This window comes from Montipora capricornis, chromosome 6 (genome assembly GCF_036669925.1).
Source record: "Montipora capricornis isolate CH-2021 chromosome 6, ASM3666992v2, whole genome shotgun sequence".
NCBI classification, from domain to species: domain Eukaryota; kingdom Metazoa; phylum Cnidaria; class Anthozoa; order Scleractinia; family Acroporidae; genus Montipora; species Montipora capricornis.
Window position 1 is genome coordinate 39,902,026 of NC_090888.1, and position 15,267 is coordinate 39,917,292.

Consider the following 15,267-nt stretch of genomic DNA (forward strand, 5'->3'; position numbering starts at 1 on the left):
GAACGTCGTGGTAGAGGATGGATGGTACTAGACGTAAAGAGTTGGAAAACATGTCGGGCAATATTTGGGCAATTTCTGTGTTGTGAAAAACTCGCCATAAATTGATACGTATTGTTCATTCTGCTTAAAATAACTTAAAATGAAATCTTCTCCTTAGATTGTCAGAATAACACCGAGTTCCAAATTTAAAACTATTGTCCAAGAATCTTGTTTACATAACAATTCGTTGCCGTCCCTCACGTAGCACGTCGTCCCTCTCATAGGAAAACGATCTGCCTTAAAAGGCACTATATCAAGGCAGTTTCAATATAATTTCGCCAGCCTAGAAAATACCTCATAACCCAAAGCGAAGATACCAATTGATTCTTTTTAGAAAGGAGAGTCATACTTTTCAATTTTATGGCTAGCTCTTTAAAACAGCGAAATTTGGTAGCAAAATAGAGCTTTTCAGTAAAATGACATAATGACGACTGAAATATGATATGGCAACAAGTTTACACTATTATTTCTAGATATTTTTATTCTTTAGAGAAGTGCTAATTAAATAGCACAATACTGCCCATTTAATATTTGAGCCTTAAAAACTGTATGATTTTTGGTATCAGCCCTCGCACGCGTGATAGGCTGAACAAGGAAGGCTGATACTAAGCTATATACATTTAAGCTCTGAAGTTCTTCCAAAAATCCTATATAATATCGCAACTGAGGTGGGTGAGCAGTTTTAATATACCCAGCTGAGGGAGTTTTCTAAGAGCTAGCGTCCCGAGCTGTTAAAACTACACCGTAAAACTTGAGAAGAATATTTTTTGGTAGGCTACTCTCTTTCTGAACCAAACGTAAGTACAAGGAGATAGTATACGTCTGAAAAATCTTACAGCTGTTTTAATGCTCAAGATGATGGGATTATGTAGGATTTTAGATAGTGGTAAAACCACAAGCGTTTTCTGTTTCGTCACTTTTTCACATGCAGTAAGTAAAGACTGTGCCATCATAATGAAAAAGCATTCTAAGCCATTTCCCCCAAAATTTTCTGAAAAAAGCGAAGCTATTAAAGACATCTAAAATAATAATTAATTAATTGTAAACAGTACTTTAAGAGGAACTTATTGCTTTACTATTGAGCATTCTATGTGCACATCCCAATATTCTCTTATCAATAAATCTTACATACGAATGTCAGAACTCGTCTCAAAATTTGTCTCCATTAAGGCTTTGAAGACTAAAAATGAAATTACTAGCTGTTCTTTTGATGGTGGAGGCTATTTTCAGCGCACCGGTGGATCTAAATCCTGAAGGTAACCATGACAAATTTACTACTACAACTACTACTACTACTACTGCTACTACTACTACCACTACCACTACTACTACCACTACCACTACCACTACCACTACCACTACCACTACCACTACCACTACCACTACCACTACCACTACCAATACCAATACCACTACTACTACTACTACTACTACTACTACTACTACTACTACTACTACTACTACTGCTGCTGCTGCTACTGCTACTGCTGCTGCTGCTGCTACTACTACTACTACTACCATTGCTACTGCTTCTGCTGCTGCTGCTGCTGCTTCTTCTACAACTACCACTACTACTACTACTACTACTACTACTACTACTACTACTACTACTACTACTACTACTACTACTACTACTACTACTACTACTACCACTGCTGCTGCTGTTTTTCTTCTTCTTCTTCTTCTTCTTCTTCTTCTTCTTCTTTTTCTTCTTCTTCTTCTTCTTCTTCTTCTTCTTCTTCTTCTTCTTCTTTTTCGTCTTCTTCTTCTTCTTCTTCTTCTTCTTCTTCTTCTTTTTCTTCTTCTTCTTCTTCTTCTTCTTCTTCTTCTTCTTCTTCTTCTTCATCTTCTTCTTCTTTTTCTTCTTCTTCTTCTTCTTCTTCTTCTTCTTCTTTTTCTTCTTCTTCTTCTTCTTCTTCTTCTTCTTCTTCTTCTTCTTCTTCTTCTTCTTCTTCTTCTTCTTCTTCTTCTTCTTCTTTTCTAACCAACAACTTTCAATCTCTCATTGAATCAATCGACTCTTTCATCTTATTGTATCTTGCTTGCTTCACTGACCAATACGCGAAAGGTTTAGGATCAAATGTTTGTATGCAAAACTGCAGAATGCAAACTCACTTCTAAAGTTATGTAATGTTCTATTGTCACCTTGTATTAATTTATTAAACTTACGTACAGAGAATCGGAATCTGGAAGGAACTGACTATTTTGAGGGAGACATGATGCTTACTCCTCAGCAGCGAGGAAACGCTGAAATGGGGCTCGATGTCTATATCTCGGGCGGATTCGGAGGGCAAGCTGCATCTATCATAACTCCGCTTTGGCCGAATGGCGAAATAGTCTATGACATTGACAGTTCAGTGGGTAAGTTCTCAAGGTTGTTTTTAGTTAAACTTAAACCACTTAAATACCACGTGTACCTTTTCCCAAGGGACCCTATATCTATGCTCTACGCCCTGCATACTCCATGCTCTATTCTCTATGCCTTTTATGCCCTCCATACCCTATCTCCGTAATCTCTCCTCTTAAAAGTGATGCAGATTATTTTGTTCGCTTTCTTAATAAGAGAGGTATTGGCAGTGGTAGAGTCAGTTTTCACGAGATTCGGTCTAGTTATTGCTGAAAATAAAACAAAATCAATGAGTTTCAACATGAAACCAGATGAACAACCTGCAACCCTTCACTTTTCAACTGGCGCGCTAGAAAAAGTCAAAAAGTTCAGATATTTAGGATATCATGTATTTTCAGATTTCCCAACACTATTTCTAGACATGCAAATCCAAGCAGCGTTCACAGCATTTTACTCAAACCGACGTGCACTTACCAAGCGCAATATGAGCCTCCCAGCCCGCGTTCACTTCTTGACAGTTTAGTACGTTCAAGGCTTCTGTATTCAGTCCAAGCATGAAATTTAACCTAATTAGAAAAAGAGTGACTTGACGTGATCAACCGCATGCAGTTTCTTACGAAAATATGTTTTACAAAGGATATGCCAAAAAACACCCACGAAATGGTGATTATAGTTTCATAATCTGTAATCAAAAGCTATACGAGATAACCCGTACAGTTCCACTTCAAGACTTCATCGATAAACAATTCATAAAGTTCCAAGCCCATGTTACCCGTCTTCAAAACAACAAGCTCCAAAAACAGCTCCAATTTAGGATTCCCGAAGTTAAAACCACGCAGAATCTTTGGAATAAATGTGGCAAAATGATTACCAGGAGGTTACGACGGTATTCAGACTAGAAGACTCATGCAGTCAAGAGCAAAATTCAGACAAACTGTTGATTCTCTGCATGGAACCCGCAGAACAAAGCAGGCCAAGTGAGACACTTCTTCCGGCTAACTATCATTGTCAGTAATTGCATCATACCTCTCCCCGTTTAAAAAAAAGAGTTCTACTGACCGAAATTAACATCTGGAGTGCCCGTACGATTTGCTGTATAGTTCACGTTTTTTTTATCAATAAATAGGGAACCACCAACACGTTTTGAGTTGCATTTAGCTAATTTGTTGAAGAAGGGTCAGCCGGGGTTATTTGAAGAATTGCGACCAACACCTTTCTGTTGTCAAGATGTGAATCTCAGTTATACGCTACTAGCTAGCGAACAATTCAGTTAGGAATTGAACATTATAACTTATTCTTGCGAAAGTGGTAACATCTGCGCCTACCTAAGTTAGGATACTTCACTTGAAGTCTCTAATATATTAGGTAGACCATTTTCCCCGAAATATACGGTTTTTCACTCGTATATTGTACATTTATCATTAACCGTTGCATCTGTATTTGGTTCCCTGTCTGTATCTTGTTCTCTGATTGGTTCATATAATTTGTGATTAAGCAAATGATCCTAGAGGAATGGCGGCGGTAATGGCAGGTATGGATGAATGGACCTCGAAGACCTGCATCAGATTTAAAAAGAGAACCACCGAAACAGATTATGCCTACTTCACCACGGGATCTGGGTAAGAAAATTGGTGATCGTATCTAAGATCGTGCGATACTTTCTCTAGGATTTCAGCTGAAGCGGTTTTGTTTTGCCTTTCTCTTCACATTGCATTTCACAGTGCAGTTCAAAGGCACTCCACAGAGGTTAAGTTAATTGTCCTTACGACTCCCTCGTTTTTGTTTCGGAGTCAGTAAATCATTTATTGCACCTTATCTCAGCTTTTTGTCATCAGATGATTGATCCTTTCCCATAGATGAACTCAAAGAGCTTTGAAATATTTTCCATTTAATAGACACAGCCCTATCAACTTTAATAGCCTTCCCTTAAACCTTGCTATCACAAACAAGTTCACTCAGACACGTTGTGCGATCCCTTCTTCCAATAGCACGTCAAAGAAATGGATTGATTATGTGCTAAGCTAAACCAGATTAATTTTCCTATCTATTTAAAAATTGTTTGTTTGCTTGTTTACAGATGTTCCTCATTTGTGGGGAAAATTGGGGGACGTCAGAATATAATACTTGAGCGTGGGCTATGCTGGAACAAGGGGACTGTCACTCACGAAATCGGTGCGTCGTTCGCTTCAGTTTTCATTTAATCAAACAGTCTTTAGGGAAAGGAAAGGAAACGAGCTTTATTTAAGTGTCTAGTCGATTTAGCGCTGGAGCACTAATTGGGGGCAAATTGAAATTAAAGTAAAGTGAAATTAACAATCAAAGCAAATCAAGTCAAATGGCTTTTGAGGAGAGGGGAAACCGGAGTACCCGGAGAAAACCTCTCGGTGCAGAGCAGAGAACCAACAAACTCAACCCACATATGACGCCGAGTCAAGGAATCGAACCCGAGCCACATTGGTGAGAGGCGAGTGCTCCCACCACTGCGCCATCCCTGCATCCCAAAGGAACCAAGGGGAAAATTTTATCGCGGTCATCACGGACAGAGTAATAATAAACCTAAATACAGAAGGTCAGGGAAGCGTTTAGTTGTTTTATTTATTTTGCTTGTTCAGTGTTGTTGTTCTTGTCTTTTTGTTTTTGGGGGAGGGTTTTGCAATAATTTTAACACGAAAAATGGCATGTATAAAAACATTTTTTGTCCTTTTTTTAATAAAATGTCGCCACAAAATCGAAGTCACGATAAAGAGGGAACAGGCGTCCATGACTAAGAGCGTACAACTTCATTGTATTTGTGGAACGGCGTTTTTACAGACCGAGTTATTTTTAGATTGATTTTCCCGCGAAACCAGGCCTTTCCAGCTAATAAGTCTTGCATGGAGAATTATTACCCATGGGATTGAGAACAGTCATTCGCGCAAGCCAAATGTTATTATCTATCTGTTAAAATGCCGTTACATAGACCTAGTATTGGAGTTGTAAGTTGCTGGTTATGGTTTCCTGGAGGTAATAATAATCATTGGGATAAAAGCCAACTTATAGTTGAAGTAGTCTCTCACGCAGATGTTCTTAGGGCTTCGTCCGCGTTCCTCCCCCACCAACGTCTGCTGAAACGAAAAACCACTTCCGTTCAACGACTGTTTCTCCCACTATTAAAAAAAAACTAATCAGTATTCACTAATTCTGTTGTGCATAGCCAATCACATGCTGCGGAAGAATGCCATACAAAACACGAGTTTACCCAAAACTGGAAAACGGCCTCTGATTGGTCCGTAATCCACGAACGGATGTTTTTTTTTTTCGTTTCAGCAGCAGTTAGTAGAGGAGGAACGCGTGACGAAGCCCTAAGAACTTCTGCGTGGAAGGCTAGGGTTGAAGTCACAACTTTTGCAATTAACTTAGCAAATCATCGACGCGCATGACGTGTAACCTTCCCAGAAGCGTACGCGCATAAATCCAAGGTGGTCATCTTGGTTTCCCTAATATTAATTTATCATGAATTGTACCTTTTTCATATGCAAGTATCTTTTTTTCGTAATGATAACAATAAAAGACTCGGATTATTTGAAGGAATAGAGTCTATCACAACTCCTGTCCAAGACATTAATTTTGCGTATATCCAATTAACGTATAAACATATGCCCGACAGTTAGTTAGGCATGGCTACGAGGCTTAATGACTGTCTGTTTCTTTGTCTCATGTGTGTCAAGAACAAAAGAATATTCAAATTTAATCATAAAGTCTTGGTGGCCATGTGTGAATATTGATATATCGAACGTGGCCTATTGATCAGCTAAAGGCCCGTTTAAACGACCGACGTTCGTTCAAAAGTAGTTGAACGGATGCTGGGGAAATGTTAGACGCAGAAACAAAGTTTTGCGGAGGCCGTTCAAATGGTTCCAACAGTCTGCCAACAAAAGAACCAACACTTTCGCGAAATTTGATTGCGAGGAACTAAGAACTAGAAACCAGTCTCTCTCGTCCAGATAAACTACGCCATATTGACTTTTGTGGCCTGATGTGACCATGTGTGTGTTCTACAGTTTTTTAATAGAGTGTTCAAACAGCTTTTCAACATTTGCGAGAACAAAGGAAAAGTTGAATAGATGTCGAATGAAAATTTAAACCGATTTGAACACGCTTTCGATAAGCTTTCCAAAAAAAATTCATGCTTTCAGCAATGTTGGACGACCTGTTCAAACGCACCGAACATTTGGTTCAACAAAGTGCGGAATGCATGCTCAAGCAGATGTTGAAAGCGTTTAAACGGTCCATAACAAAACGACACTGAATATTTTAAGTGCAGTTCATGATTAGCTACCTCTGAATATTTGAGTTCGATAAAGCAATTATCCGTGTTCTCAAGCATTCTTTATGTTATTCAAATATAGTTTGGCGAGATTTTCGCACAGTTCCCTACACTCCTTTGATTCAAGTTTCCAAATGACTTGTTTTCTGTATTGTTCTCTGCACCAACGCGGCTGCTGTGACGTCATGTGAAAACCATGTAAAGACTATAGACTTGTAAACAAATTATTTAACTGTTCAGTTATGGCCAATAGTTCGCTGAATATCGAAACTAAATTGCTCGAAATCAGAACAAAAAAAGAGAAGCTAATCTGTTCAAAACAAGATCAGCTTTATTAGCAAATATTTACCGTTACGTTAGCAAAGACTTTAGCAAAGTTTTTTTGCTATTAATAGGCCCAGCTCGATATATTAATATTCAGGCATGACTACGAGGCTTTGTGGTCAAATTTCAAGGTCCAGTTCTGTTTTTTTTTGTCCGCAAGTCTCAAGGGAGATTTCCAAACAAAACAATACTCAAATTTAACCATAAAGCCTTCCAACCGATGATGTATGAATATTGATATATCGAACGTGGCCTATTGCCCATTATTTCTCAAATAGACCATATTCGTATTTCCAGTATTGGACTGGAACTAGCTTGCAATGGAGGCTAATGCGGGGGAATATATTAAAAAGTATTTGCATTTGAAAAAATTTCCCCGCATTAGCCTCCATTGCAAGCTAGTTCCAGTCCAATACTGAGAATACGAATGTGGTCTATTGTTGTACACTGTAGTTGCTAATAGCCAGTCGAGTTTGGCATGGTTTGACTTTGATGCAGCTACAAATTGCTGATACACCTGATACCCTCACAGGCCATGCAGTTGGTTACTTCCACGAACAATCGCGTCCTGACAGGGATCAATATGTCGCGATATTCTTGGATAACGTGAAACCAGGTATGCTCACAAGTCGTTTATTCTACTGAGGTATATTCACTCCTACCGTTTCTTTGCAAATCAATCTTTTTAAAGAGATAATTTATCAAGCAACCGCGAGAACCGAAGAGGCCTTTCGCGAGTGTATGTTGCGGAAAACATGAAACTGGAATATGATCTACAGTAACTTCATGCGAATCTTGGGAAAGACATGCATGTATATTGGGAACATCACGGAATTGAGTGTGGTGTAGGTTTGAATTACCACAGAAAAATCGCTAGTCGTGTCGACTAGTTCACGAGATAAATTTTTCTTGTTACAGTACTGTAGCTCACGCTTGGCGCAACAATCACTCTATTGACTTCAACAATGCCAGAGTAATTGACAAAAGAAACTCAGTTCCAAATTCGAAAAACTTTCTAAAACAGCTAACACTAATGAAGCAGAGAATAACTCCAAGCCTTTGCCAAAACGATACTTTATTACTTTAGATTAGCGCATTTTTTCCCTTTTACTGTGTTTACACTTCCATTTGGTATATATTTCCATCTCGCGCATTTTGCATCTTAGTTTTTAGAGGTTTTAGTCTGGAAGCCGAAAGCTTACGTTTTTAAATTTATTAACCAGAGAACGCTTTTTTACATGAATATATTTCCAAAACCTGGTTACTCTACTATTTTTAAAATGTAACACACCGTTGAGTAAGAACTTAAAGGGTTTCAACCACTACTAAACAAGGTTGTCGTTAGATCATCCAATGCAACTAGCGTTTTTGTTAAACGCATTTCTAAGATAAATAATGCTTGTCTCCATTTTTTTCATATACACTTGTAATTACACAAACTATTTTGCAGGTAAAAAACATAACTTCAAAAAGTATTCTAGAACGCTCATTGACTCGCTTGGGACCCCATACGATTACCAAAGCGTGATGCACTATGGACAGTTTGATTTCACCAGAAATGGGCTTCCTACAATCACGCCTCTAAAGAATGGGGTACGTTTATAAAGCATCAAATAATTTAGAATAAAAGTAATCTTTCCTTACTTAACAATCTTAACATTTTAAGGCATTTCAGTGATTGTCCAGCCTCAATAATTTAGAGGGATTTAATGACGTTATTGCGAGCATTTAATTATGATAGTTTTATCTCTTCCACCCACCTTTATCATGGCCAGTTGATATTAAAATCAAGACATGCCTAAAATCATGGCTCCTTATTTCCAGGTTACTATTGGACAACGAGACGGCTTAAGCATCATTGATGCAAATCAGGCAAACTTGCTTTACAAGAATTGCGGTAAGTGTTTCTTTTACTGGCAATTCCAGTGTAGCTTTGACTGCGAAAATGCTGTTTTAAAATGACGTTGACCATAAGGAAAATTAAAATTGTCGTTTCCAAAGTACAGTTCATTAATAATATGTACTTATTCACTGATTGGGAGGGCCGGTGGGGAAGATATTTGGCTCAAGATCAAGGCGCACGGAACGAGCTAGGCTCGGCCCGTGCGCCATAACCTAAACTCAGTCAAAAAGCATTTTATCATATGGGCTCTTTTACACTATTCATGAGCACTCAGAATGTGACAGGAAATGTTGTTGGCTGTAAGTAACTTCGATGACTGAAAGCGACGAAATCCTCCAAATCAATTCGTAGCAGTACGTGTTCCTAGCAGGGCCGTAAGGCTTTTTTGACCCGGTTTTTAAAGAAAGCGCGCGCGGGGCCGTACGGGCCGTATGATACATGTAAGTTCTTTTAAGATTTATTTTATAGCAGATAAGAGTTTGGTCACATGTCCTTTGGTCAGCACCAAAGATATCGACCTACCGGCTAGTAAGTAATCGTGGTATGGCAATCCACATTGCAAAAAGCGTTGTCCAATATACTGTATCATTTTTCCAAGGCTGTGCGAATGAGGTTTACTTTCTCAGGGCTACAAAAAGATTCGGGGCGTTCTGAGAACGAAATGGTAGCAAGCATTGTATTGCTTGTATTATGTCCTCGTGCATGTGTTCCAGTAGTTCACATACATGTATATCGCTTGTTGAAGCCGAACGTCATCAACAGTGGAGATTTTCTGGTGAGGGTTTAAGGCAGCCACGAGTCTTGGAAATGACATGTTTACCAACCGCTCTATTACCTTTCATTTAGCATTACTGTTTCTCTACTGACGGCTAACATTGTTGCTTTCACGATTCTCCATACTAGTCTATATTATCCGATTAATTCTATCACATAAAGAAGCTTGAAGTTTCATCGTTTCGCAATTATTCTTCCTTTTTTTGTGATTATACAGGGAGAAATGCCCAGTCAGTTACTACAGCTCATCCAACCACTCATTCAACCTGTGAGTACACCACCCTGGAAAATCAACTTTAAACAAAGTCGTTTTGAAAGAAACCTCCACTCCGGAAAAGTTATAACTTGAAACCACATGAAATAAAGTTTGAAGTCACATTTCTTTGAATTGTTTTTAATGAGAGCTTTTGCATTCATTTTGCAAGAGCTCTTTGTGTCAAAACCAGCGGGGGCGAGCGCAACTCGTCACAATTATTCAGGATGACGGCGTCCAGGAAATTTAAAAGCTAAAATAAGTGATTCTAAAATTTATTTTTTTCCCTAATGCAAACTAGATTTTAAAATTGATTGTAAAAATTATTTTTTTCCGGTTTAAAGTTGTCTTTACCAGGAATGGAGGTTCAGACAGTAAAAAATAGTAAAGTCTGTATAATTAAAACTAACGACCTGATTGCAAGTGATTTTGGACTCAAAAAATTTTAAATTACTGGAGTTACTCCTCGTTAGCTTTCCTCAGTCTGACCGGCGACCAGTGGTTACATAATGGTCAAATGACCTTATGAAAGAAGTACTTAACTTGCAACCAAGATAGGGCCATTTATACGAGAAAAAATATGACGCGTCTTAAACAGGACGCGAACTGTACCGTTTACACTTTCGCGTCCTACGTAACACGCGAACATCTCGTATAAATGGTTCGCATCTTATTTTTACAGAGGTGCTTTTTTTCAATTTTGAGAAGTCCTCTTTTCTTGTGAAGACCGTACGTGTTGTTGAAGAAAATTCACAAACTTGGCGTTGCATACGAAGAATACAACAGAAATCCGAGACGAGCCGGCGCTTATCACGCAGTTATCAAGTGGTTCCGCCATTGCCAGTTCCGGGCAAAGGATGAGAATAATTTTCTACTCCACCAAAGTCCAAGTGTTTCTCTGTTTTGTTGGTGTATTTGAGCCTGACTGCTAAGCTATTTTGTTACCCTGGGTGACTCGTCAACAAAATGACAATGTTGTTGTTGTCAGGCATGTGACAGGCATGCGCACTTAATAGTTCACGTCTTATTTAGGACGCGAAACCATTTATTCGAGGAAGTTCACATCTTATCTAAGACGGGGACAAAATAAAAACAGCCGCAAATTATTTTCCAAGATAAGACGCGTATTATGTAAGTCGCGTCTAAAATAAGACGCGAACGCTTGTTTTTTACCATTTATACGAGCAGTTCTCGTCTTATTTAAGACGCGTCTTACTAACATAAGGCGCGTCTTATTTTCTCTCGTATAAATGGCCCTTCTCGTCACTCAGGGATTTTGTCCCTTGACATGACAACAGCGCTAACGCATGCACTAGCGTCTTGGGGTTATTTTCGTGGAATCTCGGCATCCTGAATCTCAAGAGTTGAAACCTTTTTTGCTTGAGGCAAACACGTTTTAACATCGGTAAATCGGGATAACCTGGAATTCAGGTTTGCCTGTAACATACACACGAATGTTAACATCGTGATAATGTTCGACACTCATCACATCTCATAGGGGTACTGAAAAGCTAACTAACAAAGTTTACTGAAGTAATTTCCATTTTCTCGCTGTTTCAGGAGCACATCTGTGACCAGGATGAATGTTTTCGTTAAAAAATCCATAACTAAGTTTTGAACCATTTAAGAACTATTTTGGACCATGAAAACTCCATTGACCGTCGTATGTCGTATGGATCTATCTTGCATCGAATCCACCGCAATCGGAGGAAATTTGCAGGATTAATATTATGTTAATGCGTTATTTTTCCTTTTGCCTTTAATGTGTATATTTTATTGCTAATCCGTAGTTTTGATTAAAATCGTTATCGATATATCGACCGCGAATTCATTCGCCATGTCCATGGTAAAAACTACCAGGGAACAACTCAAGAATGGCAAAAAGAAAAAGAATGGCAAATTGTAGATATATCCTCCTCTGTTCCTCTGTACCCACTGTTCCTCTGTACCCTCTATACCTCTGTACCCTCTGTTCCTCTGTACTCTCTGTACCCACTGTTCCTCTGTACCCACTGTTCCTCTGTACCCACTGTTCCTTTGTACCTCTGCACCCTCTGCAGCCTCTGTTCACTATTTTGGAGCCCGGTATATGAGAGACTAGCCAACGTCTGTTTACACGGTGAAAGGATAAAGTTTCGTTATATGGATTACTGGGACACGTCGGGTTCAAATTCGCTGTTTGACCAAATTCGATCAAGCCTGTTGGTTCGAGCAAGTTCTGTGAAGAGAGAACTGCACACGAAAAGCTTTCCTTCTGTCGTTCATTTGTCGTTGAAGGCATTAAACCTTATGTGGGACATTTTGATTACCTGTTAACATGTCATTTCGTTATCTACACATATTTGGCTTTTTATTAACGCTAGTTAAAAAATGATTTCACGGGGGTGCATGGGAACCCCTCCTACCGACTAGACTACATCACTCATCCCCTCCTCATGCTCGGACATTTCTTGTTTCGGTAATTGCGGACGTCCACTGGAGAAAAACACGGCTCAGAAAATTGGACTTCAAGTGGGAATTTCTATCTCAGGTTTGGCATGTGTACTTATTAGCTTTCGAACATTGTAAAAAACGAAAAAAACAATTAATGCTTTATTTGGTCACAGTAGCACTTTAATTAAGTACCAGAATTAAAAAAATGATGAGCTACGGGTTTGGCTGAAATGTTGGGAGGAGCGATTCTGCTTAAGAATTACGATTGAAACTGAAGCTAAACCTGTAAAGAGGTAAATTAAAAAATTTACGGTAAGCTTGCATCGTTCGATCCGGCCAGCTAATTATGTCATCATTAAAAATTGAAGCGCAGCCAGGATTAGGCATATTAAAATACAATAAAAAACGTTCTCTGGCTAAAAATTTTGAAAAAGAATATAAGCTTTCGGCTGTCGATCTACAGCCTTCCACGGATAAAACGTTGAATGTAAATTAGTGAAATTTATACGGAAAAGGCGAGATAAAAATGATAAAAAGAACAGAGTAAAGGTATGAAAAATGGTGGCAGTTGTTTAAAAAGAATTTTATACTGATTAGGAATCGGCTTAAAGTTATTGTCAGCATGTTTGGTAGAAGAGGTGTGCCAGGCCTCTAGAGTTTTCCTAACACGAAAAGAGCCTTTGTCGATATTTCGAGAATGACTGAAATCAATGCGATGACAGAAAGACCACGCATGTTTCGCAATGTTTGACCGCGCAATTAAACTCCCAAGTACACCGCAAGGGAAAAATACCGAAATCAATCACGTCTTTGATACTCTACGAGCCAACAACTATCCCTCCTTTGTTATTTCCAATATCTTAAAGCAGAAATTTTCCAAACCACCCACACATTCCATCCCTTCACCTGAAGAATTGGTTGGCATGTTTTTTAAATGGTTTGCGCCTCAAGAGAACCCTAACGGTTTTGCTGTCCTTCCTTTTATCAATGGTGTTACGCAACCCCTAACAAGAATTCTTCGAAGACACGATATCCGAGTTGTAAATAAGCCCCTCAAGACTTTACAACAAGAATTCCTTTCTCCTAAATTCAGACCAGCTATTGAACACCAACCCAACGTGGTTTAAAAAATACCCTGTGCCGATTGTGATTGGTGTTATATAGGTGAAACTGGCCGTTGCTTTGAAACCCGCAAGAAAGAACACGTTAGGAATGTAAAAACATGTGCCAATGGGTCAAACATTGCGAAACATGCGTGGTCTTTCGGTCATCGCATTGATTTCAATCATTCTCGAGTTATCGACAAAGGCTCTTTTCGTGTTAGGAAAACTCTAGAGGCCTGGCACACCTCTTCTACCAAGCATGCTGACAATAACTTTAAGCCGATTCCTAATCAGTATAAAATTCTTTTTAAACAATAGCCACCATTTTTCATACCTTTACTCTGTTCTTTTTATCATTTTTATCTCGCCTTTTCCGTATATATTTCACTAATTTACATTCAACGTTTTATCCGTGGAAGGCTGTAGATCGACAGCCGAAAGCTTATATTCTTTTTCAAAATTTTTAGCCAGAGAACGTTTTTTATTGTATTTTAATATGTCATCATTGTATAAAATGAAGTCATCTGTTTGACAAAAATACTCTTGTTTTTCTTTTTGTTGCTATTGCTTTTTTAAGTCAAGAATACATCATTCAAGGAAAACACAGTTTTCGTATTGATCCGGATCCGAATTTGTTGTACACAAAGAGAAAATTTGCCAAGAAGGGTGCGGGTTGTGCTGTTGTTGATTCAAACTCTGGTGACGTTTCTAAACAAAACTGAGGCGTGAACTCAAAAATCGACTGTTAAAACTAGTGAAAATTGACGAGATGAATGTTGATATACTCTGCTCGGAAATTTGCAAATATCTCTCGTCCGCTAGTTAAAGTTAAGTTAAAGGAACTTTCGACTAATCTAAATTTAAATTCAAATCTAATCATTTTAAATTGTAATTAGTCATGTCTCAACTTTGTATCTTGATAACTTTGTAACTAATTAACTAATTAACTGATTTCTTAACTTGTATGTTCTTTGTGATTTTAACGAACTTTTATTTAATAATATGTGATCAATAGCAGAGACAGGACTTGTTTTAGAAAGGCGGAGCGCATAGAATTATAGCTTTGCTATTTGCGGGTCGCCTAGGACTGTAATGATAATACATTGCTAATAAACAAATAAATTAGTTGAAATTGAAATTGCGGCAAATTTTTCCCAAAGTGTTAGATGCTCTCAGGTGGAGAAAATGCCGCTTTTTGCGAAGGTAGAAATGAACAAGCATATCGAGAAAAGCGGCTGGGAAGCATCATTTTGTCCCAACCAACTGGAAGAAGGGGAAAACAGGATCTAAATGTGTTGGTATTTACAATGTTCATTCCTATCTGTCGTACTGCACTGTCTAATGGGGAAGTACCCACCCGACCAAACTAAATTGTTTACTACTGCTACAGAAAAGAGTACTAAGGATTATAACACAATCATAGCAGACCCCTGTGTACTAGATTAGGTATACTGAACATTTTTCAAATTACTAAACTGGTTACAAATGGGTGAGCTGGTATACAATTTACATCAAAACAACTTGCTTCCTGATATTTATGACGTCTATTTCATGAACATCAAAGAGGCCCATCGATATTGTACACCTTCAAGATCAAACCAAAATCTGTTTATATCTCAGCCAAGAACGAAATGGTTACACAGTAAGTTAATAGTCTATACTTCAGGAATATACTACATTGGGACCCATATTTTTCGGTGGGGCAATTTTCATTCCATCGTCATACCAAGTGGTCTGTGTCTGCTGGTCTACACAAGCAAGTCCCCAATGTTGCTTGTCTTCCAT

The 15,267-nt window shown here is 38.5% G+C and overlaps 1 protein-coding gene across 1 annotated transcript; it reads left to right on the forward strand.

Annotated features, from left to right (window-relative positions):
• The first annotated feature begins 684 nt into the window (after nt 1–684).
• On the forward strand, nt 685–11,760 carry LOC138052138 (zinc metalloproteinase nas-14-like). The gene is made up of 10 exons (XM_068898516.1): nt 685–836; nt 1,210–1,295; nt 2,215–2,400; nt 3,882–4,005; nt 4,464–4,558; nt 7,549–7,632; nt 8,467–8,609; nt 8,841–8,913; nt 9,911–9,961; nt 11,507–11,760. Coding segments are annotated over exons 2-10 (828 nt in total). The 5' UTR covers nt 685–836; nt 1,210–1,225; the 3' UTR covers nt 11,509–11,760.
• The last annotated feature ends 3,507 nt before the right edge of the window (nt 11,761–15,267 follow it).

Coding starts and splice junctions, on each gene's coding strand:
- LOC138052138 (XM_068898516.1), top strand. CDS start 1,226: ATGAAATTACTAGCTGTTCTTTTGATGGTGGAGGCTATTTTCAGCGCA. Junction 4,006..4,463: donor TACTTCACCACGGGATCTGG/GTAAGAAAATTG, acceptor GCTTGTTTACAG/ATGTTCCTCATTTGTGGGGA. Junction 7,633..8,466: donor CTTGGATAACGTGAAACCAG/GTATGCTCACAA, acceptor ACTATTTTGCAG/GTAAAAAACATAACTTCAAA.